Here is a 12,673-nt window from a genome sequence, read left to right on the forward strand (position 1 = left end):
TATTATAATTATATATAGATAAAGGACATAAATATCCATATGTATTGATTAAATATATTTATATATTATATATTTACATATAGTTACACATATATATACATACATTTGTATGTGGTAAAGGAGGTGGCTTTTGTATCAGCTAGGCTTCTGTTGCAAATGTGAAACTTTAGCGGCTTCTAGCGATAAGCATTTGTTTCTTTCTTTTGTAGCTGTGGGTCCGCCAGAGTGATCTTGAATCAGGTGGATCAGGTTCAAGTCTATTACAGGGATGGCACGAAAAGTTAGGAACAACAATAATTTAATGCATTCTAGGTTTTGTTCCTGGTTATGGAAGTTAGTGAAGGCTCCATGGAGGAGATAAGTTTGATCTTCCTTGAAGGACGAGCAGATTCCAAGGTAGACAGGAAGGGTATAGCCTATGCAAGTATATGAAGATTTTAAAGAGAGACTTTTAAAATAATGTAATATATATATATTTTCTGTAATAAATCAAAGGACTATAGGAAAATGAAACAAAGTCATCAGTTTCTGTTTATGAATCTCCAAATTCATATTACAAAGATAATTGGAAAACAGATAGCCAAGCACAATATTGGTGTGGGTGAACATTTACTTTATCTTTTAAAAATTTGTATTAAAATTGTTTTCATACAATATGCTCTTATCATATTTTCCTCTCTCCCTATGCCTCACAGATTCTCCCAACCTCTGTTGCCACCCAACTTCATGTTCTCTCTCTCTCTTTACCAACGAAACAAGAAAAACAAAAAAATGAAAATCAAAACAAATTTAAAATAATCAATAAGAAAAAAATACAAAACCAAGCAAAAAGTGCACAAAAAAGTTGGAGTCAGACTTGACCAAGCACGAGCTTACTTAGCAACAAAAGCATGGGCTCCAAAGAAAGGCAAGAATTTCTTTAGTGGCTACTTTTTGTACGGAGTACAAGATGTGTTCTATTCCTAGCCACCGCTTTGCTTAGCCATTGTGGTCTGCACAGGACACACTAATGCTGAGTATAAAGGAGCGTATAAAACCTCGGGTAGAACAACTTGATCAGTGGCTTTTAGCTAGAAAGCCAATGCTCATGGTAGCTGCCCGGTACTGTTTTGCAGGGTACCTATGCATAAAGTTAATTCACTTGTGTACACATTTCCTCTTCTTCTTAAATGGGCATACTTTAAGGATGACTTAAACCCATGGCTTTGAGTGTCTGTTCCGCATATGCCGCTCTAGACTTGTTAAAAGGAGCCATACCCCAGTAAACCATCCCTAAGATCTTTCCTCATAGCATTTCTTTAAACTTCAGCCTCTTATTTCACCCATCTTTTGGATGCTTCTAGCAAAATAGGATTCTTCCCTATCTTGTGACTCACGAGTGCTGACCCGGGACGGTGGGGGTGTACTGGAACTGTATCTCTTTCTTCCTTTACCCCAGTTTTATGTGTGCCTAGCATTAAGTGTTCAGAAATGAAGAAAGACAAGCTTGGCAGGTTCCTCCAGGCCCTGTGAAGGTCAGAGGTGCAGTTGAGCCGACAGTAACTACAACATGCTGTAGATTTGACCAGGGTGAGCTCTGCTGCACTGCCAAACACAGATCTACGCCAGCGAAATGCTCCCATCTGCAAAGTGGCCAGCCCTCAGACTCTCTATTTTCCATTTCTTTCCCATAATTCCTTGACGCCTGCAGTGGCGTCTCCCTGGGCTGCTGAGCTCCGGCATCATATGTTAGGCAGGAATTTCTAGAGAGGGAACGCCTGCCGCTCAGGTGAGTTGTTAAACACTGACAGGCATCTTTGCACGTCCCATCCCTGTGGTCTAGAATTGGGTGGAAGCATGCTTCTGACACATAGACCTTGAGCTCAGGAGGCTGACAGAACTGGTTTCCTCCTCTCCAAAAGCATCACCTCTGGCCACTTTAAAACGTACCACCAAGTGGTTCTTACAGGCAGGTATTTCTTCTCATTGATTGGTGTTTGCTGTCTTATGATCCTCCAGGTCAGGAATGTCCCAAAGTGGCTGTCTCTCAAGATGGTGATGCTCATGGAGCGTTTGTGTCTAAGACTGGTCCAGAGAGGGTGTGCTCCAGGAATATTGATGAAGGCACAAGCAAGGAACGCTTCTTCTTGAGACCTGCTCATCATCCCACAGACTGCTACTACCTCGAGGGACCTTATTTTTAGGATTTTGATGTCATCTGTTTAAAACTTTTGTGGAGCACGGACAAGACTTTTTAACCCACAAATAAGATATTTCATTTTCACATCCTGCAATCATCTTGGTTATAGCTTTTCTATAACTGTTTTTCCCCTGAGAGTCCCAAGCCACATTCGCTACTATTGTTTTTTTTTTTTTTTTCTGTGTACACTTCAAAATGATTGACTTAAGCTTCCTGACAGAGGAGGAGCAAGATGCCATCTTAAAGGTTCTGCAGCGGGATGCGGCCCTGAAGAGGGCTGAAGAGGAGAGAGTCAGGTAAGAGGCCAGACGAGCGCTTGGGCGTGAGGGAAAGAAGAGGCGGTCCACAGAAAATAGGGCTGTTTTCCTTTTCAGCCGTAACTGGTAGTTTGTTTTGTAACCTAAATTTACACATTCCAATTTTAGGTTAACTTCCTGGACAGAACTTTTCTTCCTGATCTTTCTTTTCTTTTTTTTTTCCTTTTTTTTTCCTTTCTTTCTTTTTTTGTTTGTATTGGTTTTGGTTTTGGTTTGGTTTGATTTTTCGAGACAGGGTTTCCCTGTGTAGCTTTGGGGCCTGTCCTGAAACTTCCTCTGTAGACCAGGCTGGCCTTGAACTCATAGAGATCCACCTGCCTGTGCCTCCCAAGTGCTGGGATTAAAGAGGTGTGCCACCCACCACCCAGCTTCTGATGTTTCTTAATTTACCTACTATGTGCCTGCGGAAATAGGATCTCTTGAAAACTTTAGCCAGGCATGTGGTGTGGACCTGGAGTTTAAGCTACTCAGGTGAGCTGGGACCTACCTCTTCAGCTCACAGTTTGAGATCAGATGAGATCAGTACGGGCCGATGCAGCGAGATCCGACTTCCCCAAACAGAGAGAGAGAGAGAGAGAGAGAGAGAGAGAGAGAGAGAGAGAGAGAGAGAGAGAGAGAGAGAGAGAGAGAGAGAATTGAGATTGAGATAGTGTTGCTATATAATCCGATCTGGTCTCAAACTCAGGATCTTCCTGTTTCAGACTCATGAATAGGGATTTATGAGCATGTGTTACTATGCTAACTTGGCATGTATTTTTATATCTACTGTCTTATTTTTTATTTTTATGTTACCTGAGTTAAATTTTCATTTTTAAAATTTAAAAAAATAAGAGAAGTAGTTCATATTTCTGAATCCTTTGTGAATTGCTCTAACTGGTTTTCAGAGCAAAATGGAAAGTGTTCTCCAAACAGGTCAGGCTTCCGTTTGACTTGGGTCCTTCAAAGAGAAGTGTCAACTTGACCCGCTATCCCTTTCAAATATAACGTACATGTTCCCTGTCCACACCCCTACCACTTCCGCACATCTCCACGGTAGAAGGCACCCTAGAGCCTGGTGTTGCATGACTGTTCCTCATCGTCCCTTCTAGGGTCTGGGTTGGGCCTCCTCCTGTCTCTGTAATCATGGGCTTTGTAAGCCGTAAAATGCTCTGGAATGTAAGTTCGCAGTATTAGCTTAATGGCCCCAACCCCAGTTTTCCAGAAAGGAAAATAAGCTGTGCTCTTATTTCCTGGAGGGCTACAAAGGATCATTTATCTGCATTGACTCTGAACACGAATGCTTTAGAGAACAGCTCAGTTCAGGCACTGTGGCATGTCTGATGACTGCTACCAAGGACAGTAAATGAACAGCACTAGGCAAGTCACAAAGGGCTTCATTTGCTCATCCTTTCTCTTGATCCTGCACTCTTTTGAGCCCTTGAGTGATGGAGCCGGATATGAAAGCCCCAGCTGACGACACGTGGAAATTTGCTATGTGACAGGCGGGTGATTTGCCCAACTAGTAGATGTCACAGGTGAGAGTCGGATCCTGATGGCTACTGACTTCTTTTCTCCCCGAGACATGCTGGTGGAGAATGGGGTGTCAGTTGTGACAGGGAGCTGTGATCCTGCATATGGGATCTCCCATGTCGGCCTGCAGGGCTCTGTGGCGTCTCCCCAGAAATGCGGAAGACTCATGCCAGTTCTGCTGTCAGAACTTTCCAGTAGCGTGAATGCTCCACCCATTCACAGTGTGCAAGCCTTTCGCTAAACTTAATCCTTCGTGGTTCTTGTAACAGCCCGAGCTTTGGCAAGGCAAGGACTGTACCATCCACTTAGAGCCAGAGGACAGCTAGGCCACAGCATCTGCAGTAGTGCCAGGTGTCACGGGAGACCAGCCTTGGGGTCTGCTGTTCCTGAGGGGCCTGGCAGGTTTCTGAGGGTTCCCGGCATGCTGACTTATTGTTATAAAAACATGATAGGAAGAAGCCTAGAGGTGGCAAAAAGTCTTGTGTCAGCCCTAGCTGCTAACACCTCTTGGAAATCTTTTTACCTAGGAACCAAGAATTTCTTGTGGACTTGACCACAGGTGGGACCAGGACCTTAGGACTAGTGACAGCATACACTAGAAAGGGCAGATGGCCGCAGGACTGTGGATTCTACTGGAAGAGCCTCATTTGATGTGTCCCACTCAAGAAGATTCTTACTCCCCAACCAAACTGCTTGAGGGCCAAAGGGGTTTCTAGGGGTGGTTCTCGGTCTCGGCCGGGACAGAGTTTCTGAAAGTGATCCTCCTAGGGCTTTGGCTCAGCAGCCCCTCTGTAATCCTTCACAGTTTGTCTTCCTTCTTTGGTCAGTTATGGCTTGATAGCTCTGGCAAGACACGCCATTGTTAATCTGTCTCAGACATTTCACAGAAGGCAAGATGGCAAAGCAGGCAGGGGGAAATGAATTCCCAGGATCACATAGCTGGTCAGGGACAGAACCACGATCTGGTCTAGCGCCTTACGCCTGTCTCATGCTGCTCACTGAGAGTTTTCTTTCGGAACTGAACAATGAGAGTCCGGTCACGACACAGGGACAATGGAGTCAAATCCCAGCACCGGTAGTTAATCAGCTGTGGCTCATTAAGGCAGGTCACTTAGCCTTCTTCTGAGCTTCAACTTGGAGACTGAGCATGACCAGGTCCTGACTAAAATGCTTCTTAATCTTCCCAGCCTGCAAAGGGCGATGGGACATTTGAATCCTCCTTCCCGGCACTCAGCTTGTGCCTCTCGCAAAAGACATAGAGAATGCTGCTTAATAGTTATCAGGGGATTACTCCTCAAAGTTTCAACTGTTTTTAATACGGTGACATTTAATTGTTTATCTTATAAGTAAGAAACTGCTCTGGATGGGGATGGATTGGTATTTGAAGATGATCGCAGAAGCCACGGTTCCAGCCCTTAAGGAATTTACTACCCCACGACCTTTTATCCATTTAAAGGATTATCGATTGGAAATTTGAAAATCTAAATTTTCTTCTCCTAACATGGTTTTACAATTTCAGTTATCCTTCTTGTCTAAGCCAAGCCCTGGTGATATATTAATTATAGTTAGCATCATTAGGAAGGCAAATCTGCCACAAATATCTACTCTGTGTGTGTGTGTGTGTGTGTGTGAGAGAGAGAGAGAGAGAGAGAGAGAGAGAGAGAGAGAGAATATGCAGGCATGTATGTGTATCATGGTATACATGAATAGGGCAGGGCAGAGGAAAACCTTGGGTATTGGCCCCGCACTTCCATGGTTCTGCGACACAGTCTCTTTTGTTCCCCACTACAGGCATGAGGCTGTGACCTGAGTGATCCTCCTGTCTCTGCCTCCCACCTCGCCGCAGGAGTACAGAGATTGTAGATGTGAGCTGCTGTACCCTGCTTTCTGCTGGTTCTGAGGATGGAAGTCAGGTCCTCATGCTTGTGAGGAAAGCATTTTTCTCACCCAGTCATCTCTGCAGCCTCTGCCCCAACCTCATTGCGTAGCCCAGGCTGGCTTTACACTGTGGTGCTCCTTCCGCCTCAGCTCCTCATGCGCTAGGGTTTCAGTTGTGAATGGCTTTCGTGTGTTAATTGTTTGGGTATTGGGAATAAAGTCATCTGGTAGCCATGAGGCTGTCAATGGAGGACTCTTGCACGGTGTTCTACAAAGCCCAGCACTGATTCAGCGTCCTTGTCAGTGGGGCTGTAGGCAAGGTTTATGTTCTCATTGAAGCTGGTTTGCTACTTTCTGTACATCTAATGCTTTCAGTTGCTCATGTTCAAATCCATGCAAGACACTTTGGGGATGGTGTAGGTTTGTATGTGGCCTTCCGCCCTGATTTCATGGGTGATAAAAATGAGCATTATGTAGGAGACTTGCTCACTTCCTAAACCACCCAAGCCATCAGTGGTAGCATATGAACATGGACCCAGGAGAATATCTTCGCAAGGTCTCTAGGGTGCACATGGGGAGGCAACAGCTCCAGGCTACCCTTGATGCCGCCGCCTCTGTCTTCCGTGCTACAAGCATTGGGCTCAAGTCATCTTGTGTCCCTAACTCTGTCCTGAGTGGAGACGTTTGATAGGTCAACAGAGAAGCAGACATCAAGATAGATGTTTTCCTCTTTTCTACCCTGGCCCCTTTCCTTCCTTGTGGGGAACATCACTACACACACGCGTGTGTAATTTTAGACTTTTATGGTTTGAAAATGACATGCTGCCGAGGTGGCGTTTCCTGGGCTTTGCGTCACCCTGCCAGCAGGAAACTGATGCACACATCTGTGTGCTCACCACACCAGCGCCACGTCCCGGCCCCCACATGCAGATAACCACATCTGCAGCGATGGGCGTGTTTGCAGGAGATACCATCTCAACCGCCACCACATCTTATGATTCTCAGCCGCCTCTTTAGGATGTTGCTTCTTTTTAAGTGAAGGCAGTTTTCACTGAAGGACTGGCTTCCAGGACCTCAGCTGGTGTTTTCCATGAGGGCAATGCAAAAAGAAACCAGGGTTCATCCCCGGGACTGCTGCATGCAGGGAGTCTCACATGCACTTTCCTTTTGTTCTCAGAACAGTGCAGTTCAGCCCCCTCCAGTGGGTGGGGAAATAGATTGGGAGAGGGTGAGCAGCCTGCAGGGTGACCGTCTTGCTGCTCTGACTCCAAAGCCTCAGCAGATTACGGGGATCTGAGATGCGCCCACATCTCGAAAACGCATTTCTTATCTTTAGTTCATTTTCTTTCCAGGTCTGGTGGTTTCCCGATTATCCATCAACGCTTGAGAGAAAGAATGGTAGAAAGAATGACTCGTGGTAACTGCCTTAGAAACCAAAAGCTTGTTAGGCGATACCAAGCAGGGCGGGATTGCTGAGAGCCAAGCTAACTTCTGGGTCCGGCTCCGTGTTACCCTGGGCACGTCTCTTATGTTCTCTGGGCCCACATTATTTTATTAGACAATGAGGCCATTTTCAAATAATTCAATCTTATCATCTTTCCCAGAAGATATTAGGGGGTTGGGAGCGAGGACGGGACTAACTCTGGAGAATAAAAATGAGCATCTCTTTGGCTGGTCTGCTGAGATTTCCTACCCATGTCTGAGAAGGTATTATTGATCAGGTCTTGTCTGTGATGTCAGGCCTTTATCGATCCCATCAAGAAGCTGGAAGTTGGAGTGCATGCATGCACACAGTGAGAAGGAGGTGGGCTGGGGACAACTTCAAATCCAGTCTGGAAAATGCCAACGTTCTTGTTTTCTGCTGCAAGTCTGCATATTCCTCATGCACTGAAAAGAATGGCCACTGGCCATCAGGGCTGTAGGATGATTTTTATGCCCAATTCCCAGAATATGCCTGGTATATGTTAGGAAATTAAAGAATAAGTGAACAAAAGATCATGAAAGGTTAAACATGACAGGGCACGATGGCCACCCCTTGCTGTGGACTAAATCTTCTGTAGTGAAATCAGAAGGAAGAAATGCCATGCACAGGTTAAGTGTGTGCTCACTCAAGCAGAGGTTGTGCAGATGTTGACGGACAGAATGGGGGACTGGGCAGAAAACCACTGGGTGCTTGGTCTGGAAGGCTGGCTGGACAGTGGCATTTTTTTTTTCTTTTTTCTTTTTTTGGTTTTTTTTCGCGACAGGGTTTCTCTGCAGCTTTTTTAGAGCCTGTCCTGGAACTAGCTCTTGTAGACCAGGCTGGCCTCGAACTCACAGAGATCCGCCTGCCTCTGCCTCCCGAGTGCTGGGATTAAAGGCGTGCGTCACCACCGCCCGGCCATGGACAGTGGCATTTTTGGACTGGGTGATGTCTTGCTGCCCACCAGGGTTTACCGGGTGCTCTCTTTATGTTAGGTTAAACATAATGTACGTGTGCAGGATGAACAGTGTCAGTCCCAAGAAATGTACCACTTCCCACTTCAGCTAGGCAGTGCAACAAGAAAATCCAGCGCTAATACTGCTCACTCAGTTTTAAACCAGAAGGAAGGAAAGAGCTATTGGAAGAGACTTTAGCACGCACCACAGGGGGATTATGCGAATGACTGACATCTTTACAAACTTGGTCTTCGATGTCACACATATGGAGTCATTTGCAGAATATTACAAGTGGTCAAGGTATAAAAATCAGAAGTTAGTAAACCCAGCAGAAACAATCATATTAAGAAATACCCAATGGCCCTCACTACATTTGAAAGAATTGTCATTCGTTTGCCGCTTTCAAACAAAAGAGTCAGGAACCCTGTTCTTACCACAACGCTTCCCACCCTCCTCCGGGGCCGCGCCTCTCCACGGACATGACTCATGTAGCCTGTGCTATTTGTGCGCTCACCAGGGCCTTGCAGGCCGTTATTAAGATGAGAGAGTCCAAGAGTTGCAAAGACCTCCAAAGGATCTATTGCACAGTACTTTCCAGCTAAAAAAAAAAAAAAGCAGAGAAACCGGGAGTAGCTCAGCCGTGAGGGTTTGTGGTATGCTGACAGGTGACCGTATTTCATGATCTGTTTTTTTCCTGTTCTGATGAGAGATGAGCAGTCCTGCCTCATCAGAAACCCTCCTGTGATGGTGGAGTCTGGTCCCCAGGAACTTGGCGCAGTGGTGGGATCTTTGTTATCTCTTCTTACTCAGACTAGGGTGGCTGCTGGGCACATAACTGCTGGATGAGTTACTCACTCAGCAAACAGTTACTGGGTATCAGCCCTGTGGCAGTCTCTGTGCTTCATGGTAAGACTATAAATGGTGATAAGGATGTAATCCTTGTATTCAAGGAGTCTGTAGAATCCACGGTTGCCTGGGCAAAACAGATGCGCAAACAGCCTTGGGATCTGTGTGAGTGAGAAAGGGAGCTTTGGTGGGAACAAGGACAAGGGAATCATGCCTTGTGATGCTCAGGCTAGGCCTGCAGCAGCAGGAAGAGGAATGTGCTGGACAGAGAAGCCAGGGGAAGGCATCCAGAGGTCATTGGTCTCTTTATAAAAGCCGGGCACTGCTAAGTGTTTCCAGGCAAAACACTTCAATGAATTATCTCAAAAGTCTTCAAGGGTAGGTCTTACTTCCTCCATCTTTACAAGCAAGGAGACTAAAGTACAGACTAGTTCAGTAACCTTCCCATTGTCATGTTTAGGTAAAATTCAGACGAGGCTTTGGCCCTTTTTGGGAGAGCCTCCCGAGCCCACAGTCTTTCAGTCAGGATTTCCTACCTCTAAGACCTACAGGTCACAGAAGAGCGGTTTCAAGGGCAACAAGAAGTTGAATGTGCCCGGTGAGTGGGGCTTAGGAGAGTCTGCTGGGAAACAACCCCCAAAAGCCAATCTGAAGCCAGGAGGTCAGGGCCTTGTACAGCAATCCCTTCACTCTTCGAGTACATTGCTTTGTACAGCACTAAGCAAATATATATGAAATAAAAACCTTCCTTCCTGGAGCCCCATCTGACCAAGGAGAGAGGTGGATTTTTTTTTCCTTCTGGAATTGGGCAGAATCTTGCTCCTATTGGAAGAAGAAAAGAAAAATAAGAACTACAGCCAGTTGCCCAGCGTGGACTGCCTTCTTAGTCAGAAACCTTAGGCAATAAGCAAGGATTAGCAGCATTTAGTAAGAGCCACAGTCTTTTGGTAGCTGGGGACTGTGAACCAATGATGCTGTGCCTGCCAGGATTTGGACACAAGACGGCGACAAGCACATTGGGAACAGAATCACTTCTTCCCAGGTGACTGGGAGAGGAGGGGAGACCGGTGAAGAGTTTGTAAGCGACAGATGAAGAAGCTGTCCCCTCAGGCATACTTAGGGAAGAGGAGCAGCCATTGCCGGGCCTGGGCGACTGCCCCTCGGGCTCCTTCTCCACTCCTGGATGTGCCTGTGTTCAGTACTCATCCCCTGCCTGGCCCATTCATATTCTCTGGCTAATCCAGACTTCCTACATAGACAAGGAGCATCTAAGCTTGAGTGAAAATCATAAACCCACTTGGTGTTGTCCAACACATTATCTTGCAAGAGTTCAAAGTTTCCCAAAGGCTTTTTATCGGATTTTACTGAGTATTATTATCTCCAGGAGTAAGAAAAGATAGGTTTGAGATTCTCATTGTATTGCCTAGAGAGAGGGGTGTGGAGATTAAAAGACTCATTGATTAGAACATCGTTTTCCCCAACCAGTCTCAACTAGGGATGTTTTAGGAGGGCATCAATTGGTTTGCTCTTTAGGTTTTAGTTATTCTGTGAGCATGAATGATTATGGCATCCTTAAAAGCAATCTCAGCACTGATGGATCTTGCCTGTACCTCCTCGCTTTAGGCCCCTTCCTGTAAGGCTTCCAGTAAAGTCTCTGATAAACTCATTTCACTGAAAAGAGTAGATCCAAGGAACTTCTTATCTCACAGACTAATTATCCATTAAATGCTTAATAGGCCCTTGGCATATGCAGAGTGTGGTTTAAGTGTTGTAATCTAATTCTCAGAGAAACCCTACGAGGTGGAGTATTTAACCTCATTTTACAGATGAGGAAGTGGCCAGAGCGACATTCTCCATCAGTCCTCTCTGGTGTGTCCATCTGAATGGTGGACATAAAAGCCAACAACTAAGAAGTGAGTCTGCCCTTGAGAAGTTTCAGACAGAGTAGTTAAGAGCACTTGCAGATCTTGTGGGGGACCTGGGTTCAAATCCTAGCACCCACAGTTCACGGCCGTCTGTAACTTCAAATCTAGGGGATCCTGACACTCTCTTCTATGGGCAATGCACGTCTAGTATGCATTTACTTACAGACAAAATATTCTTACACATAAAATAAAAATAAAACCCTTTAAAAATCATGCTTGGCATCACTTGATTAGTTTTTCAGTGAAAGCAGAACATTTGTTAGACATCTAGGAGGTTTGTGGCACATAAATTATTAAGAGCTTCATTGTCAAATTTCTTCAGTGTCAAAGTGGGTTGTTTATTTACTGTGGGTTCTTGGCAAGTAAAGCTCTTTTCCTTTTGTAGACATTTGCCTGAAAAAATTAAGGATGACCAACAGCTAAAGAACATGAGTGGCCAATGGTTTTATGAAGCTAAGGCCAAAAGGCACAGGGACAGAATCCATGGCGCTGATATCATCAGAGCATCCATGAGAAAGAAGAGGCTCCCTGTGGCAGGTGAGGTCACAGCCAACATGTGTTTGGGAAGGAGGGAGGGGAAGGATGGGAGACTGGACTCTGCTGAAGGACATCATTTGTGGGGGGGGGGATGCTTTGCATTGAGTGTGTCCTTCTCACTCAAAATCCTCTTGCCTTGGATTTGGATGGGTGAGGATTGGGTTAGGTGACTGGCTGTAGATGAACGCAACTCTTAGGCACTGTGCTTAAATGTAGTAGTATTAGTGGTTGAAGATTATGAGGAATATGCATATCTTTTTTGGCTTTTTCAGTGTGCACATATATACACATGGGTATATATGGATACACATGTAAGTATATGCCCATGTGTGGAGGGCAGATGTCATCCTCAGGTAGCTCTTTTATGATAGGTGCTGGCTATCAAACTCAGGTCCCAATATTTGCAAGGCAAACACTTTATCAACTGAATCCCCTCCCTGGCTCCTTCTTTGACTTTTAACTCTGGAAATATGAAGCCTTCTGAATAGCACAAAAGGTTTAGAGAGAAATCAGGTTTCATGTTCAACATGCGCTTCTTCCATCGCCCAGTACAGTATTTACTGGACTCTTAAGAGTTTATTTAGGGTTCTGTTTATTTTACCACTTTGTTTTTGCCTGCCTGCTTACAGATAGTCAGTCTATCTGACTCATGTCTTATTAATTCATGACTGGTCATTATAAACCTCTAGGTCTAGCTTGCAGACAAAGAAGAAAGACTATCTTTAAAGCATTTAAGATAGAGCAAAGGTTAACTATCTATTTTTAACTGTAGCAGCAATCTGTAAGGTAAGTTTACTTTGCCTATTGGCTTTATTGGGCAGCTTGAGTTAACTTGCCTAAGGTCCTATTATTGCTAAGCAGCAAAACTGGGATTGCAAATCTTTTGACTGCGTCACACGTATTGCAGATAAAGGTTGACTCCTAAGCATGAACAGAGCATTGCCTGAAACTCTTTTGCTTTTCAAACATTCCTAGGCCTTAAGAAATCTTGGGTGGTACTGGTTAGTACTATGGACTCCATTTGCAATTGAAGACACTAGACTGATGTGTGCCAAGACCGGTAG

General features: G+C 45.1%; 1 protein-coding gene across 9 annotated transcripts in view; it reads left to right on the forward strand.

Moving 5' to 3' along the window:
* Positions 1-2,359: 2,359 nt before the first annotated feature.
* Sytl2 (synaptotagmin like 2) overlaps positions 2,360-12,673 on the forward strand; it is a 57,885-nt gene continuing 47,571 nt past the window's right edge. For all 9 annotated transcript variants that reach the window (XM_038313558.1, XM_038313557.1, XM_038313559.1 and 6 more), the window contains exons 1-2: positions 2,360-2,475; positions 11,458-11,609. In XM_038313558.1, coding sequence (XP_038169486.1) covers positions 2,375-2,475; positions 11,458-11,609 — 253 coding nt within the window. In that variant the 5' untranslated portion in view covers positions 2,360-2,374. The remainder of the gene's footprint in view (positions 2,476-11,457; positions 11,610-12,673) is intronic.

This window comes from Arvicola amphibius, chromosome 12, assembly GCF_903992535.2.
Source record: "Arvicola amphibius chromosome 12, mArvAmp1.2, whole genome shotgun sequence".
Classification (NCBI taxonomy): domain Eukaryota; kingdom Metazoa; phylum Chordata; class Mammalia; order Rodentia; family Cricetidae; genus Arvicola; species Arvicola amphibius.